At 47.6% G+C, this 22835-nt stretch overlaps 1 protein-coding gene across 1 annotated transcript in view; it reads left to right on the top strand.

Annotated features, from left to right (window-relative positions):
* The window catches only part of CUL9 (cullin 9), a 58969-nt gene that overhangs the window by 24375 nt on the left and 11759 nt on the right, over positions 1 to 22835 (top strand). Inside the window, exons 13-33 of the mRNA XM_018567947.1 lie at positions 4612 to 4717; positions 4853 to 5080; positions 5256 to 5346; positions 7220 to 7391; positions 7480 to 7585; positions 7716 to 7811; positions 7906 to 8081; positions 8756 to 8889; positions 8965 to 9163; positions 9846 to 9954; positions 10033 to 10215; positions 10364 to 10521; positions 11958 to 12168; positions 14432 to 14612; positions 15623 to 15771; positions 16035 to 16146; positions 17427 to 17626; positions 18699 to 18949; positions 19982 to 20336; positions 20450 to 20590; positions 21397 to 21561. Of these exons, the coding sequence (XP_018423449.1) occupies positions 4612 to 4717; positions 4853 to 5080; positions 5256 to 5346; positions 7220 to 7391; positions 7480 to 7585; positions 7716 to 7811; positions 7906 to 8081; positions 8756 to 8889; positions 8965 to 9163; positions 9846 to 9954; positions 10033 to 10215; positions 10364 to 10521; positions 11958 to 12168; positions 14432 to 14612; positions 15623 to 15771; positions 16035 to 16146; positions 17427 to 17626; positions 18699 to 18949; positions 19982 to 20336; positions 20450 to 20590; positions 21397 to 21561 (3523 nt within the window). The remainder of the gene's footprint in view (positions 1 to 4611; positions 4718 to 4852; positions 5081 to 5255; positions 5347 to 7219; positions 7392 to 7479; positions 7586 to 7715; positions 7812 to 7905; positions 8082 to 8755; positions 8890 to 8964; positions 9164 to 9845; positions 9955 to 10032; positions 10216 to 10363; positions 10522 to 11957; positions 12169 to 14431; positions 14613 to 15622; positions 15772 to 16034; positions 16147 to 17426; positions 17627 to 18698; positions 18950 to 19981; positions 20337 to 20449; positions 20591 to 21396; positions 21562 to 22835) is intronic.

The following is a 22835-nucleotide window of genomic DNA, read 5'->3' as shown; positions in this document are numbered from 1 at the left end:
AAAAATGTTTTTTATTGGAACAGACTTCCAGCACAGTCAGGGAGTCAATCAACAGTAATGCTGGATTCACACTCCGTGTTGTGGTAACGCAAGTAACATGCTTACATTTTGTATGGCACCCTAATGTATGAAGGCAACGCACCCGGGTTGTAGTGCATCGCAAGGCATGACCGTGCATGTGTTCATGAGCGCATGTTAACGTGCAACTTAAAGTATTATTAAACTGACAGTTTTTTTCAGATTAAAACAAATATTGTCCAGCAAAGTATTTCTTTCCATTTTTGTGTTTTCTAAACAGCTGGCTCCAACTCTTTTAGCTCGGCTTCCCTGAACATAAATTAATTTAGTTGCTAACACAATTCTTTGTATTCCTCTTGCTGCCAGCCGTCGGGTTAGATTCCACGGTCGGCAGCAGAATGTAAACAATGGGGAGCAATAGCCAGCCTGCTATTGGCTATTTCAAATTTGGGAGCAGACCTGAGAGAGCACTTTCTCTCCCAGGCCCGCTCCTCTTTTCAGTGGGTGGGGCTTCAATAGCCAGTCTGCTATTGGCTATTGCAAATTGCAATAGCCAATAGCATGCTTGCTATTGCTCCCGCACACTGAGCAGAGTAGCTGACCCGTGGTGGCTTAAGAGTTACTATTGACTCTGGACCAGAAACTACAGTTATCCGGCACCTACCAATCTGCATAGGCGCCGAAACACAAAGTTTAATGTAGTTGGCTTTGCTGTGTGTTTTGTGAATGTAGAAGAAGACATAGTCACTCGCACACCTAGGTCCAATGCATCAATCCGTCCTTTTATTGACGTCAGATACACACACATGACATCGCAAGTACAAAGCAACGTTTCTGTGCCAAGGGTTATCTGATGTGTATAAAAGGATGGATTGATGCATTGGACCTAGGGGTCTGTCAGTGACGACGACTTCTACATTTGGATGTATGAGGCGCCATCTGCATGTCATTCAGCACACTCCATTATATCACCATGGGATTCCGGTCTGGCAGTGCCATGGGACACAAATTGTGTGTTTTGTGAAGACGCACACAGCATGCTTGCCACACACAAGGGCGGCTCCATACGACCCTGCAAGAAAAAGGAGCCACCCTAATACAGCATATCAGGACCAGGGCTCTGGGCACCAGCTGATTCTAAATTTAAACATCAGCATCCTTTTGTAAGTGATTTCATCAGCATTTGAAATTGCTTAACCAGTTGACATCCGCGGTGTTAAATCCCCTTCCCATCCAGGCCATTTTTCAGTATTCAGCGCTGCGGTACTTTGACATTTATTCCGTCATGCAACGCTGTACTGAAATGAATTTTATACCTTTTTTTGGGGACAGATAGAGCTTTATTTTGGTGGTATTTATTCACCACTGGGGTTTTTATTTTTTTACTATATTAAGGAAAAATCACCGAAATTTTTTAAAAAAAAACAGTTTCCCATATATTAAATGATAAAACATTTATTATTACCCAATTTTTTGGTAAAATATAAAAGACGGGGTCACGTCGGGTAAAAAGACACCAAACATGTCAAGCCTTAAAATTGCGTGCGCGAGCAAAACCGCAAAAAACGATAATACCCAAAATTGGCCATAGGCGACGCTTTAAAAGCTGTTACCGCTCATCAGTTTAGTGTTATCAGTGATTGATGGCCCTAAAATTATTGCTCTCACTGCGACGTTCGCGGCGATATGTAACATGTGTAGCGCAATTGTAATTTTTGCGCGCTGGGGCACCGGACGCGTATTTACGTTTATAGGCGCGTAAACGTGGGGGTGGGGGAGTTAAACATTTTGGGTTTTTTTTTCCCCTTTTTTTATATCTGACTTTTATTTTATTTTACTTTTTTATATGTGACTTTTATTTATTTTTATTTATATTAATTTTTTTGCACTTATTGTTATTGCTATTATATAGGGGGATAACAATCCCCCTATATAATAGCAAAGGCACACTGACAGGTCCTCTTTATGGAGACATTAGGGGTCTCTAGGACAGGTGGGGGGGTGACGCAAACGAGCACATATCGGCGGGCTACGGACCCGCTGATCGCCTATATGTGAAACACCCGGTATCGGGTGTTCGCATTGGACGGGTCTTTTCTACCCGTGCGTGCCCGCTAGGGGGCGCACGCGAGCAGAAAAAAAATGCCGTCTGGCGACGGCAACCCGCCAATGCAGCAGTGCCGTCCGTCCGTTTTTCTACTACTGGCGGACGGCAAGAGGTTAAATATCGTTTGACTTTATTATCAGTTTAATGCACCACAAATACGTAAATGGGGTCCCAAGTGACTGCAGACATGTTGGGGATAAAATGCATCTATGCTCAGGCAAGAAGGCTAAAAATAAATAGATAACCTGAATATTAAAAAAAATCAGACTGAAATGGACCATCGTCCTTCTATGTTTTCTTGTTCAGAAATCTTTTTTTATTTTATTTCCAGTAGGGATGCGCCGATATATCGGCCGAAAGTGGCACTTTTCGCCTAATGCTGGAAATACAATTTTCCGATACCGATACATCGGCACATCCCTGGTTTCTTTCCTCCCCGCTGGGCGCAGCTCTGTGACCCAGCGGGGAGAAAAGAAAGTGACGGCCGGCCGAGCGATGCGGGAGGAGAGCGATGTGAGCGGCCGGCATCTCTCCTCCCACACCGCTCAGCGTCCTGTCACAGTCCAGCAGAGCGTTGTGTGGGCGTTGACAGCCCGCGCTGTCACAGGAGGCCGAGCTCGTCTCCCTACACCGCTCGCTCAGCCTCCTGTGACAGTGTGTCAGAGAGGAGAGCGGTACAAGCAGTCGGTGATCTGTGATCGCTGAGTGTTTGTAGATAATTGAGGACAGAGTATGGTTACTATATCCTCCATTATGAATGAATGGGAAGTGATCTACATCACTTCCCATTCATCTGTCTGAGGACTCTGTGCTGTCTGAGGACTCTGTGCTCTCTGAGAGACTCTGTGCTGTCTGAGGACTCTGTGCTCTCTGAGAGACTCTGTGCTGTCTGAGGACTCTGTGCTGTCTGAGGACTCTGTGCTGTCTGAGAGACTCTGTGCTGTCTGAGGACTCTGTGCTTGGACCCGCTGATCGCCTATATGTGAAACACCCGGTATCGGGTGTTCGCATTGGACGGGTCTTTTCTACCCGTGCGTGCCCGCTAGGGGGCGCACGCGAGCAGAAAAAAAATGCCGTCTGGCGACGGCAACCCGCCAATGCAGCAGTGCCGTCCGTCCGTTTTTCTACTACTGGCGGACGGCAAGAGGTTAAATATCGTTTGACTTTATTATCAGTTTAATGCACCACAAATACGTAAATGGGGTCCCAAGTGACTGCAGACATGTTGGGGATAAAATGCATCTATGCTCAGGCAAGAAGGCTAAAAATAAATAGATAACCTGAATATTAAAAAAAATCAGACTGAAATGGACCATCGTCCTTCTATGTTTTCTTGTTCAGAAATCTTTTTTTATTTTATTTCCAGTAGGGATGCGCCGATATATCGGCCGAAAGTGGCACTTTTCGCCTAATGCTGGAAATACAATTTTCCGATACCGATACATCGGCACATCCCTGGTTTCTTTCCTCCCCGCTGGGCGCAGCTCTGTGACCCAGCGGGGAGAAAAGAAAGTGACGGCCGGCCGAGCGATGCGGGAGGAGAGCGATGTGAGCGGCCGGCATCTCTCCTCCCACACCGCTCAGCGTCCTGTCACAGTCCAGCAGAGCGTTGTGTGGGCGTTGACAGCCCGCGCTGTCACAGGAGGCCGAGCTCGTCTCCCTACACCGCTCGCTCAGCCTCCTGTGACAGTGTGTCAGAGAGGAGAGCGGTACAAGCAGTCGGTGATCTGTGATCGCTGAGTGTTTGTAGATAATTGAGGACAGAGTATGGTTACTATATCCTCCATTATGAATGAATGGGAAGTGATCTACATCACTTCCCATTCATCTGTCTGAGGACTCTGTGCTGTCTGAGGACTCTGTGCTCTCAATCTCTTTTTCTATTTTAAAAGGGAAATATCAGGGGTCTGTTCAGACCCCCAATATTTCCCCTGAAGCCCCCAAAAGTAAAAAATAACAATATTTATTAAATGAATTAATAAAAATAAATATTAAAAAGTTTATTAAAAATAAAATATAAAAAAATAAAAATATTTTCGTTTTTCAAATTTCTATTTCGGTGCACCTCTAATTTCCAGTTATCACAAGAAATGTGAACATCTCTGTCATTAGTAATGAGACCCCTCCCCCATAGTCTGAGTCAAAGTGTCAGCATGACAGCCAAATAACCGGCATTTACATAACGGGACCTCCAAGTGAATGGAATTGGGTTTTTTGGGGGGTTTTTTTTATTCAGAAGTTCTAATTTTGTTCTTGGTCGGCGACTCGGAATATATTGAAGCCATTGGATCAATATGGCAGCCATGCAAACGACATTTCGAGAAGGTCAGCATGAGTGGCCTGCATACCTCTCTCAGTTGGGGTTTCCTTCCATTCTGAGCGAGTGGCAGTTGTCTGCCAGAAGAACAATCGGCCCTTCTGCATGCAGGAGTTTTGTCTTGTGTTTTTTTTTGGAGCGGGATTTTAATAGAATTGTCTCTTTTCAGGATTCTGAACAAATCCCTGGATTTCTATCAGGAGGATACACTTCCCTGGCACAAGAGTATTGAGCCGTGTCTGACCTCGCTGGGGAGCACCAGCAGTAGTCAGGAGGTGAGAATTGGGACATGTAAGGTGTAGGAGGTGTTCCCAGACACTGGGTGACAGCGAGGCTGGCTTTGCTTTGTTGGAGAATCATCCTATAGTCGGTCATCATTCTTTATTTGTTCCTTCGCTCTCTTGGTATAGGTGCTCCAGGAAGTGGTGACCTTCCTTCACCGTCTGGCTACCACCAACAAGGACTGTGCAGTTGTTATGTGCAGGCTGGGTGCCAAGGACACGCTGATCAAAGTGCTTGAGAAGCAAAGCACGGGCCTTATACAGGCACCAGAGCTGAGAGACCTCCTGAGTGACTGTGAGAAATACTCCAGCCTCTACCAAAAGATGGCCACCAGCATTCTGGCCGGCTGCATCCAGGTGAGTCTGAGAGGTTCCTGTCAGTGAATGGTGTCTTAGGAGGAGGGTGTGGAGCAAGACTCTTATCCGTACTGCCAGCTTAGATGATGACTGCATCTGTGATGTCAAATTGTATGATACAATCTCTGTCCGATGTGGTTTGTGGTGCAGACTAGTTTTTTCTTGTCGCCATCAGATGGTTCTGACGCAGATAGAAGAGCACAGACGCAGCCAGCAACAGGTCAACATCCCCTTCTTTGATGTCTTTCTGCGAAACCTTTGTCAAGGTGGGTGTGCTTTGTCTCCTGAGATTGTTCCCCCATAATGCCATGCAAGGTCCAAGCTCTGGTAACTGGCAGTGAACCCAAATAATTGTCCTCTGGACACCAGGCCATGAATCTGTCCATTGGGAGTTTTCTTTTTTTCAACAGGACAGCGTCGCATACACATTACCTTCCCCTAAGCTAGTGCCACTTGCCTTATGTGATTGGATGTCACCGTGGATGTCTGTGCCTTCACCTTGCCAGCAACAACCTTCAGCATCCTTCCCCAAGCCTATTGCTGCTTTCCTTAAGTGAATGGATGTCACTGTTGGTGTCCATCCCTTCACCAGGTCTGCATGGACCTTTGCCAACAGGTGGCCTCCCCCAAGTCTAGTGCCACTTTCCTTGTGTGATTGGATGTTTGCCCTGGGATCTATCCCTTCACCAAGTCTGCATGGACCTTTGCCAACAGGTGGCCTCCCCCAAGTCTAGTGCCACTTTCCTTGTGTGATTGGATGTTTGCCCTGGGATCTATCCCTTCACCAAGTCTGCATGGACCTTTGCCAACAGGTGGCCTCCCCCAAGTCTAGTGCCACTTTCCTTGTGTGATTGGATGCCAGTCCTGGCGTCCATCCCTTCACCGGTTCTTTGTGGACCTTCACCTACACGGACCTAGTGACGCTTGTCTAAAGGGAATAGATGTCAGTAACGACGTCCACGCCTGTACCTTCCCTTCATGGACCTCTTTAGCAACCTCTAATCTTGTAAAGGAAGTTTCCTCTGTTTTGGGGGCAGCTTGTGTTGCAGGTGCGCTGGCCTTGTTAAAGTAAGCAGACATAGATATCCCTGGAACTGATTCCCATTGGTCATCCCCATCACTGCCCAGGACTGAAGAGGAATTGTGAGGTTTTTATTCTCCTTTCTCTGCTCTGGAAAAGGTTCTCTTATGATATTTCCTTTTGCATGACTTCAGCTAACAAGGAAGAGTTGCATTTAGATTTTGGTGCAGTTCATTTGGTGCATTTTGTTTTGGCACCAAATTTCATTGCTTATGTTTTTCCGAAAGTTCACTCGGAGACATAGCAGACCTTTTGGGTTCATGCCTTACACCAAGGAGGTTGGATACCAGGGACACTATGTAAAAAGAAGGCGTTTCCCCTGACAACACATGCTCTACAGTACAAGCTCCCTCCAGGCGCCCTTACCCCATCCCCCCCCTTTATCTTTCTTAACCCAGACTATACTATAGTCCCCTCTAACCCTATACCCCTGTTCTTTCCCTTCTATCTTTCTACTTTGCCTCTCTATTCCTTTGGCTAGCGCCGGTCTGTCCAGTTGGACTGACTCGCACGCCTACACGATGGTGGATTATAACTGTTGAATGCAAAAACCACCCAATACCACCAAAACGCCTGACAATGCTATGGATTACATGTGCCTCCCAGTCCACTGTCTGTATCGGACGCATTATGCTCTGTTTTTTTTTTATATGCAAATAAAAACTTATTGAATTTTTTTTAAAAAGGCGTTTTTCCCTAAACCTATACTCTGCATGCGAAAGTCACATTGTGCTCAGTGTCCTAGGTGATGGGGTGCTTCAGAATTTTGTCCAAGGACTTAGGAAGATTCCTGGCTTATATGTTGGAGCAATTCTCCCTTGGCTCTAAATGTCACGCTGCACTCCCAAAGCCAGAGATCCACTGCAAGAAATGCTCCCTCCACTTATCCAACTGTTTCTACTCTCAAAATCTGGACATTTGCTGAAACGAGCAAGAAGGCTTTTACTGTTGTCTGACCTCACCAGTGACTAAAGGTGTCAAGTACAAGCAAAGTAGATGATCTTATCACTTCTAAATCTGTTTACCTGCTGGAGGTGACTTGTCCTTTCTGTGTGCAGGATCCAGTGTGGAAGTCAAGGAGGACAAATGTTGGGAGAAGATGGAAGTCTCCTCCAATATTCATCGTGCCAACAGACTGACAGATGGAAACTCCAAATCTTACTGGGAGTCGAGCGGGAGCACCGGATCCCATTACATCAACATCTACATGCACCGAGGGGTGGTGATCCGGTGAGTGTGATTGGGGAAGATGAGGTATTTTTTTGCTCATACAGGTCATTGTGTATCCCAGAATCTGAGGGTGTTTGTGCCCCTGCAGGCAGCTGGCGATGGTTGTGGCCAGTGAAGATTCCAGTTATATGCCGGCACGGGTGGTCGTGATGGGAGGAGAGAACTCGTCCAACATTAACACAGAGCTTAACGCGGTAAGTGGCAGATCCAGGCCCTCTGAAGGGTGATGGACAAAACCCTTAGACAAGTCCCCAGGTCTAGTGTAGGCTTGGGGAACTATCCTGGCAGACTACGAGTAATTATGACTTTGCTATTTGTTCCCAGGTGAACATCGCCAGCACGGCCGGACGTGTCCTTCTCCTGGAAAATGTCACTCGCTACTGGCCCATCATTCAGATCAAGATCAAGAGGTGTCAGCAGGTAAAGGGTGTGCGGGGTGTGACGGGTGGCAGCAAGGACAGTGTGCCGCTGAGAGTGCATGTTCTAATGTCCAGCTGTGCTTTTACATGTGCAGGGTGGTATTGACACGCGTGTGCGGAGTGTGGAGATCCTGGGGCCCAAGCCAACTTTCTGGCCGGTGTTTATGGAGCAACTTTGTAGAAGAACTTTCTTATTCTACACCAGCAGAGCGCATAGCTGGGGGCAGGAGATCCGCGACAAGAAGGAGAACTTACTACAACTCTTCAGCCGGTGAGCCAATCCTCTTCTCTAACCTACACCTCCATATGGATTTAAGCCTGTAGGATATGTGCTGTGTACTACCAGAGGACCCCCCAAATCACTATATATACCTTCTGCAATACTAGAGACCCCTCCAACCCTGCTATACGGTCTGTAATTTTTATTATTCACCCCGGGGTATAATGTCTGTAATACTAGAGACCCCTCACCCCCGGATATGCTGTCTGTAATACTAGAGACCCCCTCACCCCCGGATATACTGTCTGTAATACTAGAGACCCCTCACCCCGGATATACTGTCTGTAATACTAGAGACCCCTCACCCCGGATATACTATCTGTAATACTAGAGACCCCTCACCCCGGATCTGTCAGATGTGTCGTGTATAGATCTACTGTATGTGATTGAAGTTTGGTCTCCTCTGTACTCCTGAAGTGCATCTTTATACACTCCTTTCTCATACATAAACCACATCCTGACCTGAGATATAATGACCCCCTAAGTAGGGTCCTGTTGCATATTTCCTACTTAGTTCCTAGAGTTCTCTGACTGCTGTATTCCTGGAGAATGGTTTCCATAGTGGCTGTTGTGTCATTGGCATTGTGATATTGCATTGTGCTTTATGCTGTGCGTTAGGGTTGTTGTGGTTTTGCAGTCATGTTGGTGTCTATGTTGTGTTTTAGACTGAACCGGGCATTGTCACATGAGCAGGAGTTTGCAGACCGTTTTCTTCCTGACGACGAGGCAGCTCAGGCTTTGGGCCGGACGTGCTGGGAGTCGCTGATTTCCCCCCTGGTGCAGAGTATCACTACCTCAGGTACAGGGAATTCTGGGAGAATTATCCTCTGATTGAAGTCTCCAGGAATGGTGATAACACTTTTCTCGTTTTCAGATCCCGGAAGAGTTAGTCCTTTTGGGTGGCTCCTCACACGTTACCTGGAGAACAGTCAGGGTTCTCGTCAACCCAAGTCCCGATTGTCGGTCTTCAATTCCCGAGTGCGGAGATTGACTCATCTCCTGGTCCATGTGGACACCAGCCCCCCCGATACCAGTGCACTGAAGCCGCCCAGTAAGACCAGTGAGTTTACCCCATATAGCGTATTGCCATATTCTGATGCCCTCCCAACTCCGGGCCAGACTCTTTGTCGTCCTGACTGCAGCTGGGCCCTTCCTGACAGCTGCCAGAAGATGGGCCTTCGGTTCCCATTCGTCTCTCACATTGTTATGATTAAAAGAGATCTATGAGGCGAGTGCTTTCCACTCATCCTCATAGTTAGAGCCGACCTGTGACAAAGAAGCTGTCACAGGTCGGCTCTATCGATCGGGAAGTGAGCAGAAACATGCAGCCGATCTACTCACTTCCTGATCGTCTCCCTGCAGTGAGCGGTGACTGTCAGTCACCGCTCCCCACAGGGATTCCCCCCTCTCCGATCCTACAGCACTGAGTGGAGGGACGAACGGGGAAGGGGGCAGGCACAGCTGGCTCTGCCTCTAGATAGACGGAGCCAGCTGTCACTCACGCAGCTGGGTGGATCTCGACAGTAATGTCAGGATCTGTCCCGGCTGCGGCGCTCACAATATAATAGCCAGCGATATACTGAGCTTTGGGTCACAGGAAGAGGTTAGCATATGTCCTCCCGTGACCCTAAAGAGAACTATGGGGAAAAACACTTACCCATAGTTCTCTTTTCTCTCTTGGTGGGATGGGTTCTGTTTAAAATAGGTGGATACCACAAAGCAGACATGTACCCCGCTAACATTGTCACCTTCTACAGATGGGAAGAACCGCAGCTCCACCAGTGTTCAAGCGAGTGCCTCCAGCTGTGGGATGGGGAGTATGGCTGGAATGGCTCAGTGCTGGCAGGGGGTGGTTCAGCAGCAGGTAAGTGTCTCTCTGGAGGTGGAATGTCCTTGTGGGGGGTCTGTGGGGGTCCAGGATGTAACTCTGCTTGTTTACTAGGTGCAACGCTTTTTGGAGATGTCGTGGAATGACGTTGATCTGGTTCCTCGCTTCTGTTCCATGTACATGGCTCTCAGACGGGCCATGGAGGAGATATTTGGTCAGCAGACACGGTTTTTACTCGCTTTACAGCAAGGATTCTGCCAGGGGCTGTTACAGCTTTCATTCCTGACCGCATTACATGTGAGTGTGTATCGCAGAGGTAGTACTGTATATTGTACAATGCCCCCCTGTGTGTTTATATGGTAAAGCTCCCCTTCTGACTGTGTATGGTAAGGCTCCTCTAGTCTCTGTGTACAGCAGGTTACATATTGATGTGTTTATATCACAGGTGACGGAGCAATTTGCACGGTACATTGATCAGCGGATAATTGCTATTCGATCAGACTCATCAGATGTCCAGTCAATGGAGCAGCTGCAGCAGTTCCTGGAATGTGTCTTTTTCTTGTCAGATCTAGAACTATCAAATTCCTTTGAGCATTTTTACAGGTCAGTCAAATCAGGAAGTGCCTCATGTATTTTGTATAGGATGTAGAATCGGTATCTATAGAGGAGGCATGATTGATGGGTGTGTATAGAGGAGGTATGATGGGTGTGTATAGAGGAGGTATGATGGGTGTGTATAGAGGAGGTATGATGGGTGTGTATAGAGGAGGTATGATGGGTGTGTATAGAGGGGGTATGATGGGTGTGTATAGAGGGGGTATGATGGATGTGTATAGAAGGAGGTATGATGGATGTGTATAGAAGGAGGTATGATGGATGTGTATAGAAGGAGGTATGATGGATGTGTATAGAAGGAGGTATGATGGATGTGTATAGAAGGAGGTATGATGGATGTGTATAGAAGGAGGTATGATCGGTGTGTCTGGTGAGGAGGTGTGATCAGTGTGTCTGGTGAGGAGGCGTGATCGGTGTGTGTATATAGATGGGATATGATCACTTTGAATAGAGGAGGTGTGATCGGAGTGTGTGTGTGTGTATACATTCATTTATTATTATTAGGGGGTGTGATTCCTCTTCATCGATGAGGTCTGATCATTGTGTAGAAAGGAGGAGTGATCGGTGTGTCTGGTTTAGGAGGGGTGATCGGCGTGTCTGGTTAGGAGGGGTGATCGGTGTGTCTGGTTAGGGGGGGGGATCGGCGTGTCTGGTTAGGAGGGGTGATCGGCGTGTCTGGTTAGGTGGGGTGATCGGCGTGTCTGGTTAGGAGGCGTGATCGGCGTGTCTGGTTAGGAGGCGTGATCGGTGTGTCTGTTTAGGAGGCGTGATCGCTGTGTCTGGTTAGGAGGCGTGAACGGCGTGTCTGGTTAGGAGGCGTGATCGGCGTGTCTGGTTAGGGGGGGGGATCGGGGTGTCTGGTTGGGGGTTGTGTCTGGTTAGGAGGGGTGATCGGTGTGTCTGGTTAGGAGGGGTGATCGGCGTGTCTGGTTAGGAGGGGTGATCGGCGTGTCTGGTTAGGAGGGGTGATCGGTGTGTCTGGTTAGGAGGCGTGATCGGTGTGTCTGGTTAGGAGGGGTGATCGGTGTGTCTGGTTAGGAGGGGTGATCGGCGTGTCTGGTTAGGAGGCGTGATCGGTGTGTCTGGTTAGGAGGGGTGATCGGTGTGTCTGGTAGAGGAGGTGTTAATCTTCATAGATGAGGTCTGATCATTGTGTATGAAGGAAGTATTGTTCGTGTGTTTTTATAGAGGAATTAGAATCTGTGTTTGTAGAGGGGAAATGACCAGTGCCTAGGAGAGATCTTTTTGTATAGAGCAAGTGATGATCAATGTCTGGTGATGGAGGTGGTGTGATCATATTCTTTTCCGGGCGGGGTACAGTTAGTGTTTCATTTTTTATTGTTTTGTAGATGAGGATTTCCGGCCTCATAGCTTTGTGCTTCTGATCATATCCCTGTGCTCCTGTTGCCCATGACATTTTGCAGGCATTATCTGGCTGACCGTCTGCTCACACTTGGACCGTGCTGGTTGGAGAATTCTGTGGTCGATCACATTGGCATTTGTTTCCCAAACCGCTATCCTCAACAAATGCTGAAAAACCTGCAGGAGGCAAAAGATCTTCAGAGAGAAGAACATCTATACCGACTGCAGCAGCTGGACAATGCAATCATATCGGAGGATGAGGAGGAGGGAATGGTGAGAGGGGAGTGGATGGGTTGGGAGTGTATTCTGGTGGAGGAGGAGGCATGGTGAGAGGGGAATGGATGGGGTAGAAGTGTATTCTGGTGGAGGAGGAAGGATGGTGAGAGGGGAGTGGATGGGGTAGAAGTGTATTCTGGTGGAGGAGGGGGGGATGGTGAGAGGGGAATGGATGGGGTAGAAGTGTATTCTGGTGGAGGAGGAGGGATGGCGAGAGGGGAATGGATGGGGTAGAAGTGTATTCTGGTGGAGGAGGAAGGATGGTGAGAGGGGAATGGATGGGGTAGAAGTGTATTCTGGTGGAGGAGGAAGGATGGTGAGAGAGGAATGGATGGGGTAGAAGTGTATTCTGGTGGAGGAGGAAGGATGGTGAGAGGGAAGTGGATGGGAGTGTATTCTGGTGGAGGAGGAGGGATGGCGAGAGGGGAGTGATGCTGTCAGGATCAGTCTCTAAAGTTATTATTAGCTGTTCCTAAGCTTGGAGCAGCCTGATAATAACTAAAAAAATTTTAAAAAGTTAATCTATTAAGCAGTCATAGTGATTGCTTGATATAAACTGACAAAAAAATGTCAGTTTTACACTTATTTTTTTTACAAAGTGTAAAAAAAAAAAAAAGTGTACAAAAAATTAGGAAAATAAAACGTTTATATATAAATATATTTGTATACTATAATTATTTAAAAAATTCTAATAATAATAATCAAAACTTGCTGCTGTGGAAGAATCACACAGCAAAAATGTAAAAAGTGTGTCAGTCATTTAGGAACAGAAACTAAAAACAAGCTCAGGCATGAAGGGGTTAAGGTGCCCATACACTTTACAACCCACCCAAGACTTTTGTCTTGCGATGGTTGTACAGTAATTTAAAAACCGTACGATCTGCCCATCTTGGACGGGCAGATCGTACTTGCGATCATCGCAGGCCCATTCGGCATTTGTCTCCCGAGCATGCCACAAACCAGCCGAAAATCCTACGATTTTCGGCTGTTTTTTGAACATGCTCCTTAGACATAAGACATGCGACCGTTCAGTAAAAACGGTTGCACACCTTCCATACACTTTGCGATTATCGTCAGATCGCGGGATGGGCACCTTTATTCATTGAGGGACACAGAAATGATGTTTGTCAGGTTATATTGCTGCCTGCAGGGATGTGCTAGGAGGATGTATGTCTTTTCTCTAGCTCTGCTGAAAATAATGTACCCACATTTGTTAGCATTTTGTTTTCTTGTTTTATTTAATCGAGGATTTCTCTTCTATTAAATTGAATTCAAGATTCCTTGCTATGTCGCAGCTTGAGCTGGTCTCTATGCAGCAGCCACCTGGATTTCCTAAAACTAGCATTGGAGGTCATACTTGGGCCCCACTGGACTGGACGCATGGGGCTAGCCTGGAATGTGACCGCCGGGCCCTGGGCTCTGCAATGCGCTACTTTCCAGACCTGAATGAACTGGTTAAGTTAGACAGGAAGCACTGTCTGGATCCAGAGCTGTGGCAAGCGCATCAGGTTGGTGGTCCCATCTTCCCTGCTGGGTTATGGGTCCACCTTTTTTTTTTTTTTTTGAGTGTTCCCCAGTCCTCTGAGAGAGGCTTGTATTGTTTTTTGGGCGGGCGTTCTCCTTTGTTGCCCATCCTATAGTTGGACTGCTTTTGGACATCCTGACTGTATCTGAATTCCTGTGTCCCTCAATGATTGAGAGCGAACATTTTTGTACCATTTCTTAGAGTCCGTTGAAAGACCCAAGAATTCAGAGACTGTTGGGTTATACTGCTGCCTACAGGAGAAATTGGACACTGGCTAAGGAAAAAAAGAAGTAGTGACCGCCTGGTATAATCCCTTCTACTCTCAACATGCCTCGGTTTGGTGGAAAAGCAATACCAAGAGCATAAAGTTAGATCAAGAGTGGTGGGACCTGTGCCATTGAACACCAGTGTCCGGTCCAGTGCCAAAGATCACATTCCAAGCTAGCTCCACACTCATTTAACGGGGTCCGGGTAAGGCCTCCAGAGCTAGTGTTGAGGAGCTGCCGATCCACATAGCTGCATATAGAAACCTTGTCCTTAATACTGCTTTACCATAAAACCGAGGCATGCTGGGTAGAGACGTTGGTATACTGGGGGTTGGCTTCCATTATTTCTGTTTGGGTGATGGACGGTCTTGTTGGTAGAGGTCAGTTTAGCAGAGTACTTTGGTGTCTATTGTTGGACCTTCTCGCGGCGCTGTCTCCTTTTAACTAATGATCTGGTTTGTGTCTACAGGAGATGGAAGATAGCTTCGACCCCCGGGATTACGCCGGGGAAGATGGAGAGGTCCAGATCTCTGTTCTCTCCCCCCGTTGTTGGTCTATATCTTCTCTGTGTCACATGATGGATCCCTCCAAAATATTCCCACAATCCCTCAGCAATCCTCTGCTTAATTTCACTGACTTCTATACAAAAAGTAAGACTCCAGACCACAACCTAATCCAGTAATGTGTATGATGGACCATGGCTTCCCAGCGCTGATATTTAGACTAATATTCGGCAATGCCGGAGCCTTATCTCTGTCTGAACCGCTTTTCTCCTATATGTGCAGAATCTTTATATATGGATAGGAATCAGTCATAAGCTCTGATGTTATAACAAGCTTGCTCCGATAGGAAAAGAAAGACCATCACATTCTAGCTTGTTATGACATCTGTTGCCGCTTCCTATATATTGCCATAAAATGAATGGAGGTGGGGGGATTCCCCCATTCAAGCGGTCAGCAGTTGGGGGCTGAACAAGGGAAAACTTGATGTATGGTCAGGTCTAGTTGAAGGGAGGAATCTTTAAACGTTCAGGCCCCGTTCACATATAGCGACTTGTCACCGCGATATCGCGCATTTTTGCCGCGCGATATCGCGAGAAGTCGCCGGCCAATGCTATTCAATGGAGCTGTCTTAACTCCATGTCGCGGTCGCAAGTCGCTTCTACCGGACCCTTTTTTCGGCGGATTTTGCGCGATTTTGCTTTTTTTCTATGGAGCCCGACGGAGAAGGTTGCGCTACCGTCGCCCCGAAAGTCGCGCTATCCCGGCCGCTGCAAAGGTATGTCGCTATATGTGAACGGGGTCTTAAGGGCAGTTTCCTCAACTTGTGTCTCCACCAACTCTATCTCCTCTCTTCTCCCCTTCCTCTCCTTCTCCCCTTCCTCTCCTTCTCCCCTTCCTCTCCTTCTCCCCTTCCTCTCCTTCTCCCCTTCCTCTCCTTCTTCTCCCCTTCCTCTCCTTCTTCTCCTATACTCTCCACCCTCCTCTCCTGTACATACTGCCCCCCGTCATACCCCCCACACCCCTCTCCTGTACATACTGCCCCCATGATACCCTAAAACAGTTCATCATTATTTGTAATACCCCAGCATTTCCAGTTCTGGATCAGGCACACTGTAACAGTAGTATATTTTATATCTATGTGTCCCACATTCTTCCAGGTCAGTATGTCCCGGGCTGTTCTGATATTGTACAGTCACGACGGCTGCAGTGGACGTGGTTGGGAAATGCGGAGGTGCAATATGGCGGTCTGATCCTGCGGGTCTCCACACTGCAGATGTTCATATTGCTGCAGTTTAATCAGCAAGAGGTGAGATGTACTGAAGGGCTATATTGTGATATACTGGGCTTTGATGGTAGAAGCTGGTACCATGTGGTGCAGGGGGGGGGGCTACAGTGTGCTACACAGTGGTGTATGATGGGAATTGGAGTCTGCTACTTTGCAGTGTATAATAGAGGTAGGGAGCAGAAGTCCGCTGCACTGTTGTGCATGGTAGCTCGAATTTGGTATGGTGGCCAAATGTAACCACGTTTATTACAAATGATGAAATGACAGGAACCTTTTATTTCCAGGAAATTTTGGAAGAGTCAATAATTAAGACCTCGGGCCTGCCAGAGACCTTGGTGAGCCATGCGCTGGCACCACTAACTGCCAAGGGCAGCATCCTAGTGCACAAGGAAAAAGGTGAGTGTGGTCCAAGACACTCAGTATTGCGTCATCTCCATCCTTTCCTTCTGCCGTCCCCTACCTGAACTCCTCTCTTCTTCCTTCACTCACCTCTACATCTCCTTCCCCCTTCCTGTACCCATCTATTCCACTCTCCTCTCTGCAGCCACCTTTGCTTCTCCTTTCAGCAGCCACCTCTGCTTCTCCTTTCTGCATGCCTACTAGTGATGGGCTCGGGCGTGTTTGCAAGCGCCCCGTGCCAAGCCAGCCGGGAAGCAGTCAGCGCGCAGGGCCAATCACAGGCACTGAAACATGTTCCCGGTCCGCAGCTGCAGAGATCGGGAAATGTCTCAGTGCCTGCGATTGGCCCTTCGCGCTGACAGCTTTCTGGCGGGCTTGGCACGAGGCGCTTGCGAACACTCCCGAGCCCATCACTAATGCCTACCTCCTGCCTCTCCTCTTCCTTTCCTGCACTTGCTTTTGCCTCTCCTCTCCCCATGTACACCTCTGCTCTAGTCTCCTTGTGCCCACCTCCTTCTCCTCTAATTGTGCCCACCTCTGTCTCTCCTTACACATACCTCTGCCTCTGTTTTTCTTGTGCCCACTTCTCCTCCACCTTTCATTGTGTTTACCTCTCCTCTCCCCATTTCCACCTCTTCCTTTCCTCATTATCCCATCATTTACCTCTTCTCTGCCTCTGCACTCTTCTCTGCCTCTGCACTCTTCTCTGCCTCTGCACTCTTCTCTGCCTCTGCACTCTTCGCTGCCTCTGCACTCTTCGCTGCCTCTGCACTCTTCGCTGCCTCTGCACTCTTCGCTGCCTCTGCACTCTTCGCTGCCTTTTACTCTTCGCTGCCTTTTACTCTTCGCTGCCTTTTACTCTTCGCTGCCTTTTACTCTTCGCTGCCTTTTACTCTTCGCTGCCTTTTACTCTTCGCTGCCTTTTACTCTTCGCTGCCTTTTACTCTTCGCTGCCTTTTACTCTTCGCTGCCTTTTACTCTTCGCTGCCTTTTACTCTTCGCTGCCTTTTACTCTTCGCTGCCTTTTACTCTCCCAGCACTCTTCTCTGCCTCATAACCCTCCCGTGCTCTTCTGTGCCTCTCCTCTTTCCACACTCTTCTCTGCTTCCATTCTCTCATACCCTTTTTTATGTCCCTTCCTTTAGCCATCTCTACCTGTACTCTCCTTGTTGCATCCACCTCTGTCTACTCTCCCCGTGCTGTATTGTGTGCCTCCTCTTCCTCCAGCCTCCTCTGCCTCTCTTATCCCTGCGCTCACTCCCTTGCATTGTTTTTAGGGCTCCTGTGTCTGAATGAAGAGAAGTTAATTGAGCAAGGTCCTGGGATGATTCTGCAGCTTCTTCCAAGGCAGACATACTTGAATGTAGAGGAAGATGAAGGACGCACACTGGACAAGAAAAGAAACATTATCCTCTGTCTCATCACACAGATCATGAAGGAAGAAAAGGAACTTCATATCGACAATCTGGTGTTTCGGGTAAGTTTGGGGTCTGCTCCAGGGAGCCTCTTCCTCTCTAGCTGCTGCTGTTTTCCTTGGAGCGATAATACAATTATTGGTGGTAATTATGATCCAGCCCGGATTAAACCAGCTGTGTGGAGTAAACCAGCTCAATGCGATCTAATATAAATAATGAAGGCGTCCATTTATAAAGAAGAACCGATTCGTCTCTGCTTATACCGGAGGACTTTGCAGTGTGGAGCCTCTGATGTCCTGTGGTGTGTCTTCTGCAGAACACTTCAGACTACACTTGCAGGCAGGGGAAGATCGCAGTCACATGGAGATGTTTCAGGTCATGTGACTGGTTTATTTCCCTTTCTTCCACCTATTGAAATGAATTGGACTCGAGTCCCGCAGCAGTTAAAGCCCAAATTGCATTTATAGAACACCCAGAACATTACCTCTTCCACTGCTGAACCCCAATCTGTTAAACGGAAACCTTCCTCCAAGGCAGGGGTAGTCAACCTCCGGCCCTCCAGCTGTGGTGAAACTACAAATACCATCATGCATCTGTCTCCGGGTGTCATGCCTGTGGCTGCAAGAATCTTGCAATGCCTCATGGGACTTGTAGTTTTACCACAGCTGGAGGGCCGGAGTTTGGCTACCCCTGCTCTAAGGTTTGCTGAAAAACTGACTTTTTCAGGAGTGTTGATGACCTAGTTTCTCCCTCCACCGACTATGGTTCCTCCTGATGAACCCTGTATCATTACTGTATTCAGTACTGACCTGGAGGTTGGTGGGAAGAACCACTAAGTGCAGAGGGGTATCAGAAGATCAGCACTCCTGGAGACTTCAAAGGAAGGTTTCTCTTCAGCAGAGCAGTGTCAGGAACATGGGCAGCTCGAGAGGTAAATACTCTTTCCTTCAGAAAGCTTTGTGGTCAGAATTATTTACCCAACGGGGTCAATCTAAGAGTGAGTACACCTCAGAATTTACGCTTTGATACAACGCTCAATGCTTTATAATGTAATGAATATCGTTCACGCACTGGTTTTACTCGGCAGTACTACACATCTAGTAACCAATCAGCATCTCTCTTCTTGTTTCTCAGGTCATCGACTCCTGCCAGAAGTTGGAGGTTGGGAAGAGCCTCAAGTTCCTGAGCTTCGGCTGCAGCCACACGGACGTCCTCTCCTGTATTATGTACCTCGTCAGTCAGGGCTACGCACGGCGCAGCGAGGATAGCCCACATATACTTGAGTACCTTTCGAAAGACCCGTCCACGCCACACAAAAGCAAAGCGCACATCAGTTTCCAGACTGCCAGCAAGAAGATGCAAGAGCATGGCGGCCAGGCCTCCAGGTACAAGGGGACTGTCTGTGAATGTGTGGTGTGTTCCACGTTGGCTTCAACACTTCCCAAGAATCAAATACCGGTCCTGGGAAAATTTCAATAACCCCCCCAAAGCGCCTCATAGGATGTATAATGTGTGTATTGTGCATGGCAGCTGTGGGTTGTGGAAGAAACAGCGGGGGGAATTTATCAAAACTGGAGCAGACAAAATCTGGAGCAGTTGCCCATAGTAACCAATAGGGATGCACCGATACTTGTATCGATATCGGTGCCGACACCTAGTATTTGGGCGAGTACTCGTACTCGCCCATATGCTCCTATGCCTAGCACGAGTACTTCCTTTATCAGGAAGACGGGCAGCGCGTCATTACAAGTTTCCTGATTGGCCGGGAAGCGGCTCCATGCTCTCTCGTCACGTGTAATGACGCGCTGCCCGGCTTCCTGATTGGCCAGCTTCCCGACCAATCAGGAAGCCGTGTGCCGTGTAATGACGCAGACCGCAGCATTCTGATTGGCCGGGAAGCTGGCTTCATGACGAGGAAGCATGGAGCCGGCCTCCCAGCCAATCAGAAAGCAGGGTGTCGTGCCATTACACGCGCCCGGCTTCCTGATTGGCTGGCTGGGTACCGGAGGAAGGCCGCGTTCTAGCTGGAGAGGCCCCGGGGGTGACAGGCTGGACATACCAAGGTAAGAGGAGACTTTCTTGTGAATCGGGAAGCCGGGTGGCGAGTTTTTACACGCCACCTGACTTCCTGAATGTCACTTCCGTTACTCAGTAATTGGTATCGGTGAGTCCCGAAAAAAAATTATCGGTACTCAGTACCAAAATACCGGTATCGGTGCCTCCCTAGTAACCAATCAGCATCTCTCTTCAGTTTGCTCAGTTGAGATTTGAATATGAGAGAGAGAAGCTGATTGGCTGCCATGCAAATCTGCTCCAGTTTTGATCGATTCCACCCATTGAGTCATGTGACTGGATTCTCCTTTTGCTGTGACTCTTGTCATCCAATGATGGTGACATTTATACTTCTTTTGTTTCAGCGCCGGAGGCTCGGTGGAGCAGACAGTCCTGGAATCTGTTCTCCTGCCCATGGGTCGCACTCTGGGCCAGGAGGAAGTGTGGGCACTGATGGCTTATATGGTTGATCAAGTTGCAGAGACACTGAGCGTGACCCAGGACAGCGCCCAACACCTCCTTATTCACTGCAAGTGGAACATGGACTTACTGCTGCAGAAATACACCGATGACTCAGAGGTTCTGCTCATTGCCTCGGGTTTGCAGGTCCATGAGCCCCACCACTCCGAGAGCCCACAGCCCATATGCCCCGTGTGTATGAGTCCACTAAGCCCAGCAGACAACCCTCCGTCTCTGTGCTGCGGGCACAGCTGCTGCAATGTGAGTTCTATTGTTTGCACATATGGCGATTTTTTTTTTTTATTTCTTTTTAGCCGCGCAGAAGATTAGGATTTAGGAGAAAGCACTGACATTGTCTTTTATGAAATCTACAGAACTGCTGGAATGAATATCTCACCACGAGGATAGAGCAGAACCTGGTACTGAACTGTACCTGTCCCACCACAGACTGCCTGGCGCAGCCCACCTCGGAGTTTATACACAAGATCATCTCCTCCAAGGAGGTGGTCCAGAAGGTACGAGGAAAGCCCAGAACACAGAGCAGATTTGTTCTGATAAAGAAAGTAGAAGTATAAAACATTGTGCAGGACCGGATTTACTCTTCCTGCTGCCCCAAGGCCATTTATTTATCTTATCGTTTACTTTTTTAATAATTTTTTCAATCTTATTTTTTATAATTTATTTTCTTCTTTTTTAATAATTTGCTTATTATTTTTTACTTTTTAATCACTTTTTTTTTTTTATTTCTTTAATATTTTTTTTCCCCACTTAACTTTATTGCTATCACACAGGAGATAACAATCCCCTGTGTGATAGCAATTGGAGGTGACAGGTTCTCTTTATTGACCCTGTCGCCTCCAATACAGGAGTTCTAGCACAGCGCTGTGCTGGAACCCCTGTGACAGCTGAGAGTGGAAGACAGCTCTCCCCTCTCACTGTATACACGGAGCAGCAGGGGGAGGACAGAGCCAGCATGGAAAGAGGGGGGGAGGGCGGACAGGCTGCAAACTTATTACAAGTGATCTCGGTGACATCGCTGAGATCCCCTGTAAATGTACAATCGGCTTCCCTCACACTACATTTACCCCGGCTTGTGCAAAGCAGGACTAAATGTAGAAAGCAACTTACCGCCCGACGCCCGGGACTACATGTTCTGGCCGTCGGGGGATTTCACACCGCTGCCGCCCCGAGGCCTGGCCTTGTGGGGAATCCGGGCCTGACATGACCCAGTGTTCAGCTCGTTCACATAGTCTGCTCAGTGATGAATCCTTCCTGTAAGGAGCAAAGCTCTCCACTCACTTGCTCTCCTTGTATTTTGTAGTATGAGAAAGCTTTGCTTCGTGGATTTGTGGAAAGCTGCTCCAACCTGACCTGGTGCACAAACCCCCAAGGCTGTGACCGCATCCTATGTAAGGAAGGACTGGGGACCGGGGCAACCTGTGCCAAGTGCTCCTGGGTGTCCTGCTTTAACTGCAGCTTTCCAGAGGTAAGCTTCTTCTTCAGAAAGGTTTGTTTGTCTACAAATAGCATGCAGAAGCTCATCTGCTGTAATGTCATTATATTCTGGGCACCCATTGCACCTCACAGGTCACTCTCTGTCCTCTGCCTCGTCTCTGTTACTATAGTAATCTGTACATGTAGGACCTCACAGGTCACTCTCTGCCTCGTCTCTGTTACTATAGTAATCTGTACATGTAGGACCTCACAGGTCACTCTCTGCCTCGTCTCTGTTACTATAGTAATCTGTACATGTAGGACCTCACAGGTCACTCTCTGCCTCGTCTCTGTTACTATAGTAATCTGTACATGTAGGACCTCACAAGTCACTCTCTGCCTCGTCTCTGTTACTATAGTAATCTGTACATGTAGGACCTCACAGGTCACTCTCTGCCTCGTCTCTGTTACTATAGTAATCTGTACATGTAGGACCTCACAAGTCACTCTCTGTCCATATCTGTGACTGTGTTATATTCTGTACCCACATTGTACATGGACCTCACAAGTAACTCTGTCTATTCTGACTCCGATCGTTGTGATAGCGAAATATATCCCTTGCTGAGACCTCTATGCCTGGCCTGTATAAGCAGATATACTCACTGCGGACAATCCTCGTCAGATAGCTGAACTCGTCAATACCGATTCATTCGAAAGAGGTGTTTATTCTTTAACATCAGAGTTACAGCAGATGATAGGAACAGCAGATGAACAGTTATAGTATTGTGCGGTCAAAAGATGATGCCTTTCCTACGTACTGTGCAGATTACATGTGTGTCCTTGTTACATGTGGCTGTTCACTGTGGCCATGACACAGGAAGTACTGCACACAGGAAGAAGGAAGGGGCGTACACTAGGGGGAGATACATCGTCACATGAGGAATAATTACAGAAAGACATGTATATTACAACAAAAGGCCACTAGATGGCAGCATAGGATAACACATAGATTTAGCTATGTGAAAATAGTTAGGCAAACCACACTATATAAATTCTAACCTATATAACAATGCTAATCTTAATTGAGGCTATGCATCTCATATTCTATGCCCCTATTGGGGCGCCACACTCCCCGTCTGGCATGGTAATGCCACTATTTACATCATAACGGTAGTTATGCAAATAAACAATTAATAACTATTAAAGTCCATAAATGTGAACTTGTAACTTGTCCTCTGGACCTGAAAATAAAGAAAGAACATATATCCACAATTCAAATATAAGATAAAATCTGGAACAGTCCTTTCAAGTGCAGTAAGTCACTCC

The sequence above is a fragment of the Nanorana parkeri genome, unplaced genomic scaffold, assembly GCF_000935625.1.
Source record: "Nanorana parkeri isolate BGI_ZX_2015 unplaced genomic scaffold, ASM93562v1 scaffold1119, whole genome shotgun sequence".
NCBI classification, from domain to species: Eukaryota; Metazoa; Chordata; class Amphibia; order Anura; family Dicroglossidae; genus Nanorana; species Nanorana parkeri.
The sequence above is the reverse complement of the archived record's forward strand: the minus strand, read 5'-3'. Positions and strand labels throughout refer to the sequence as shown.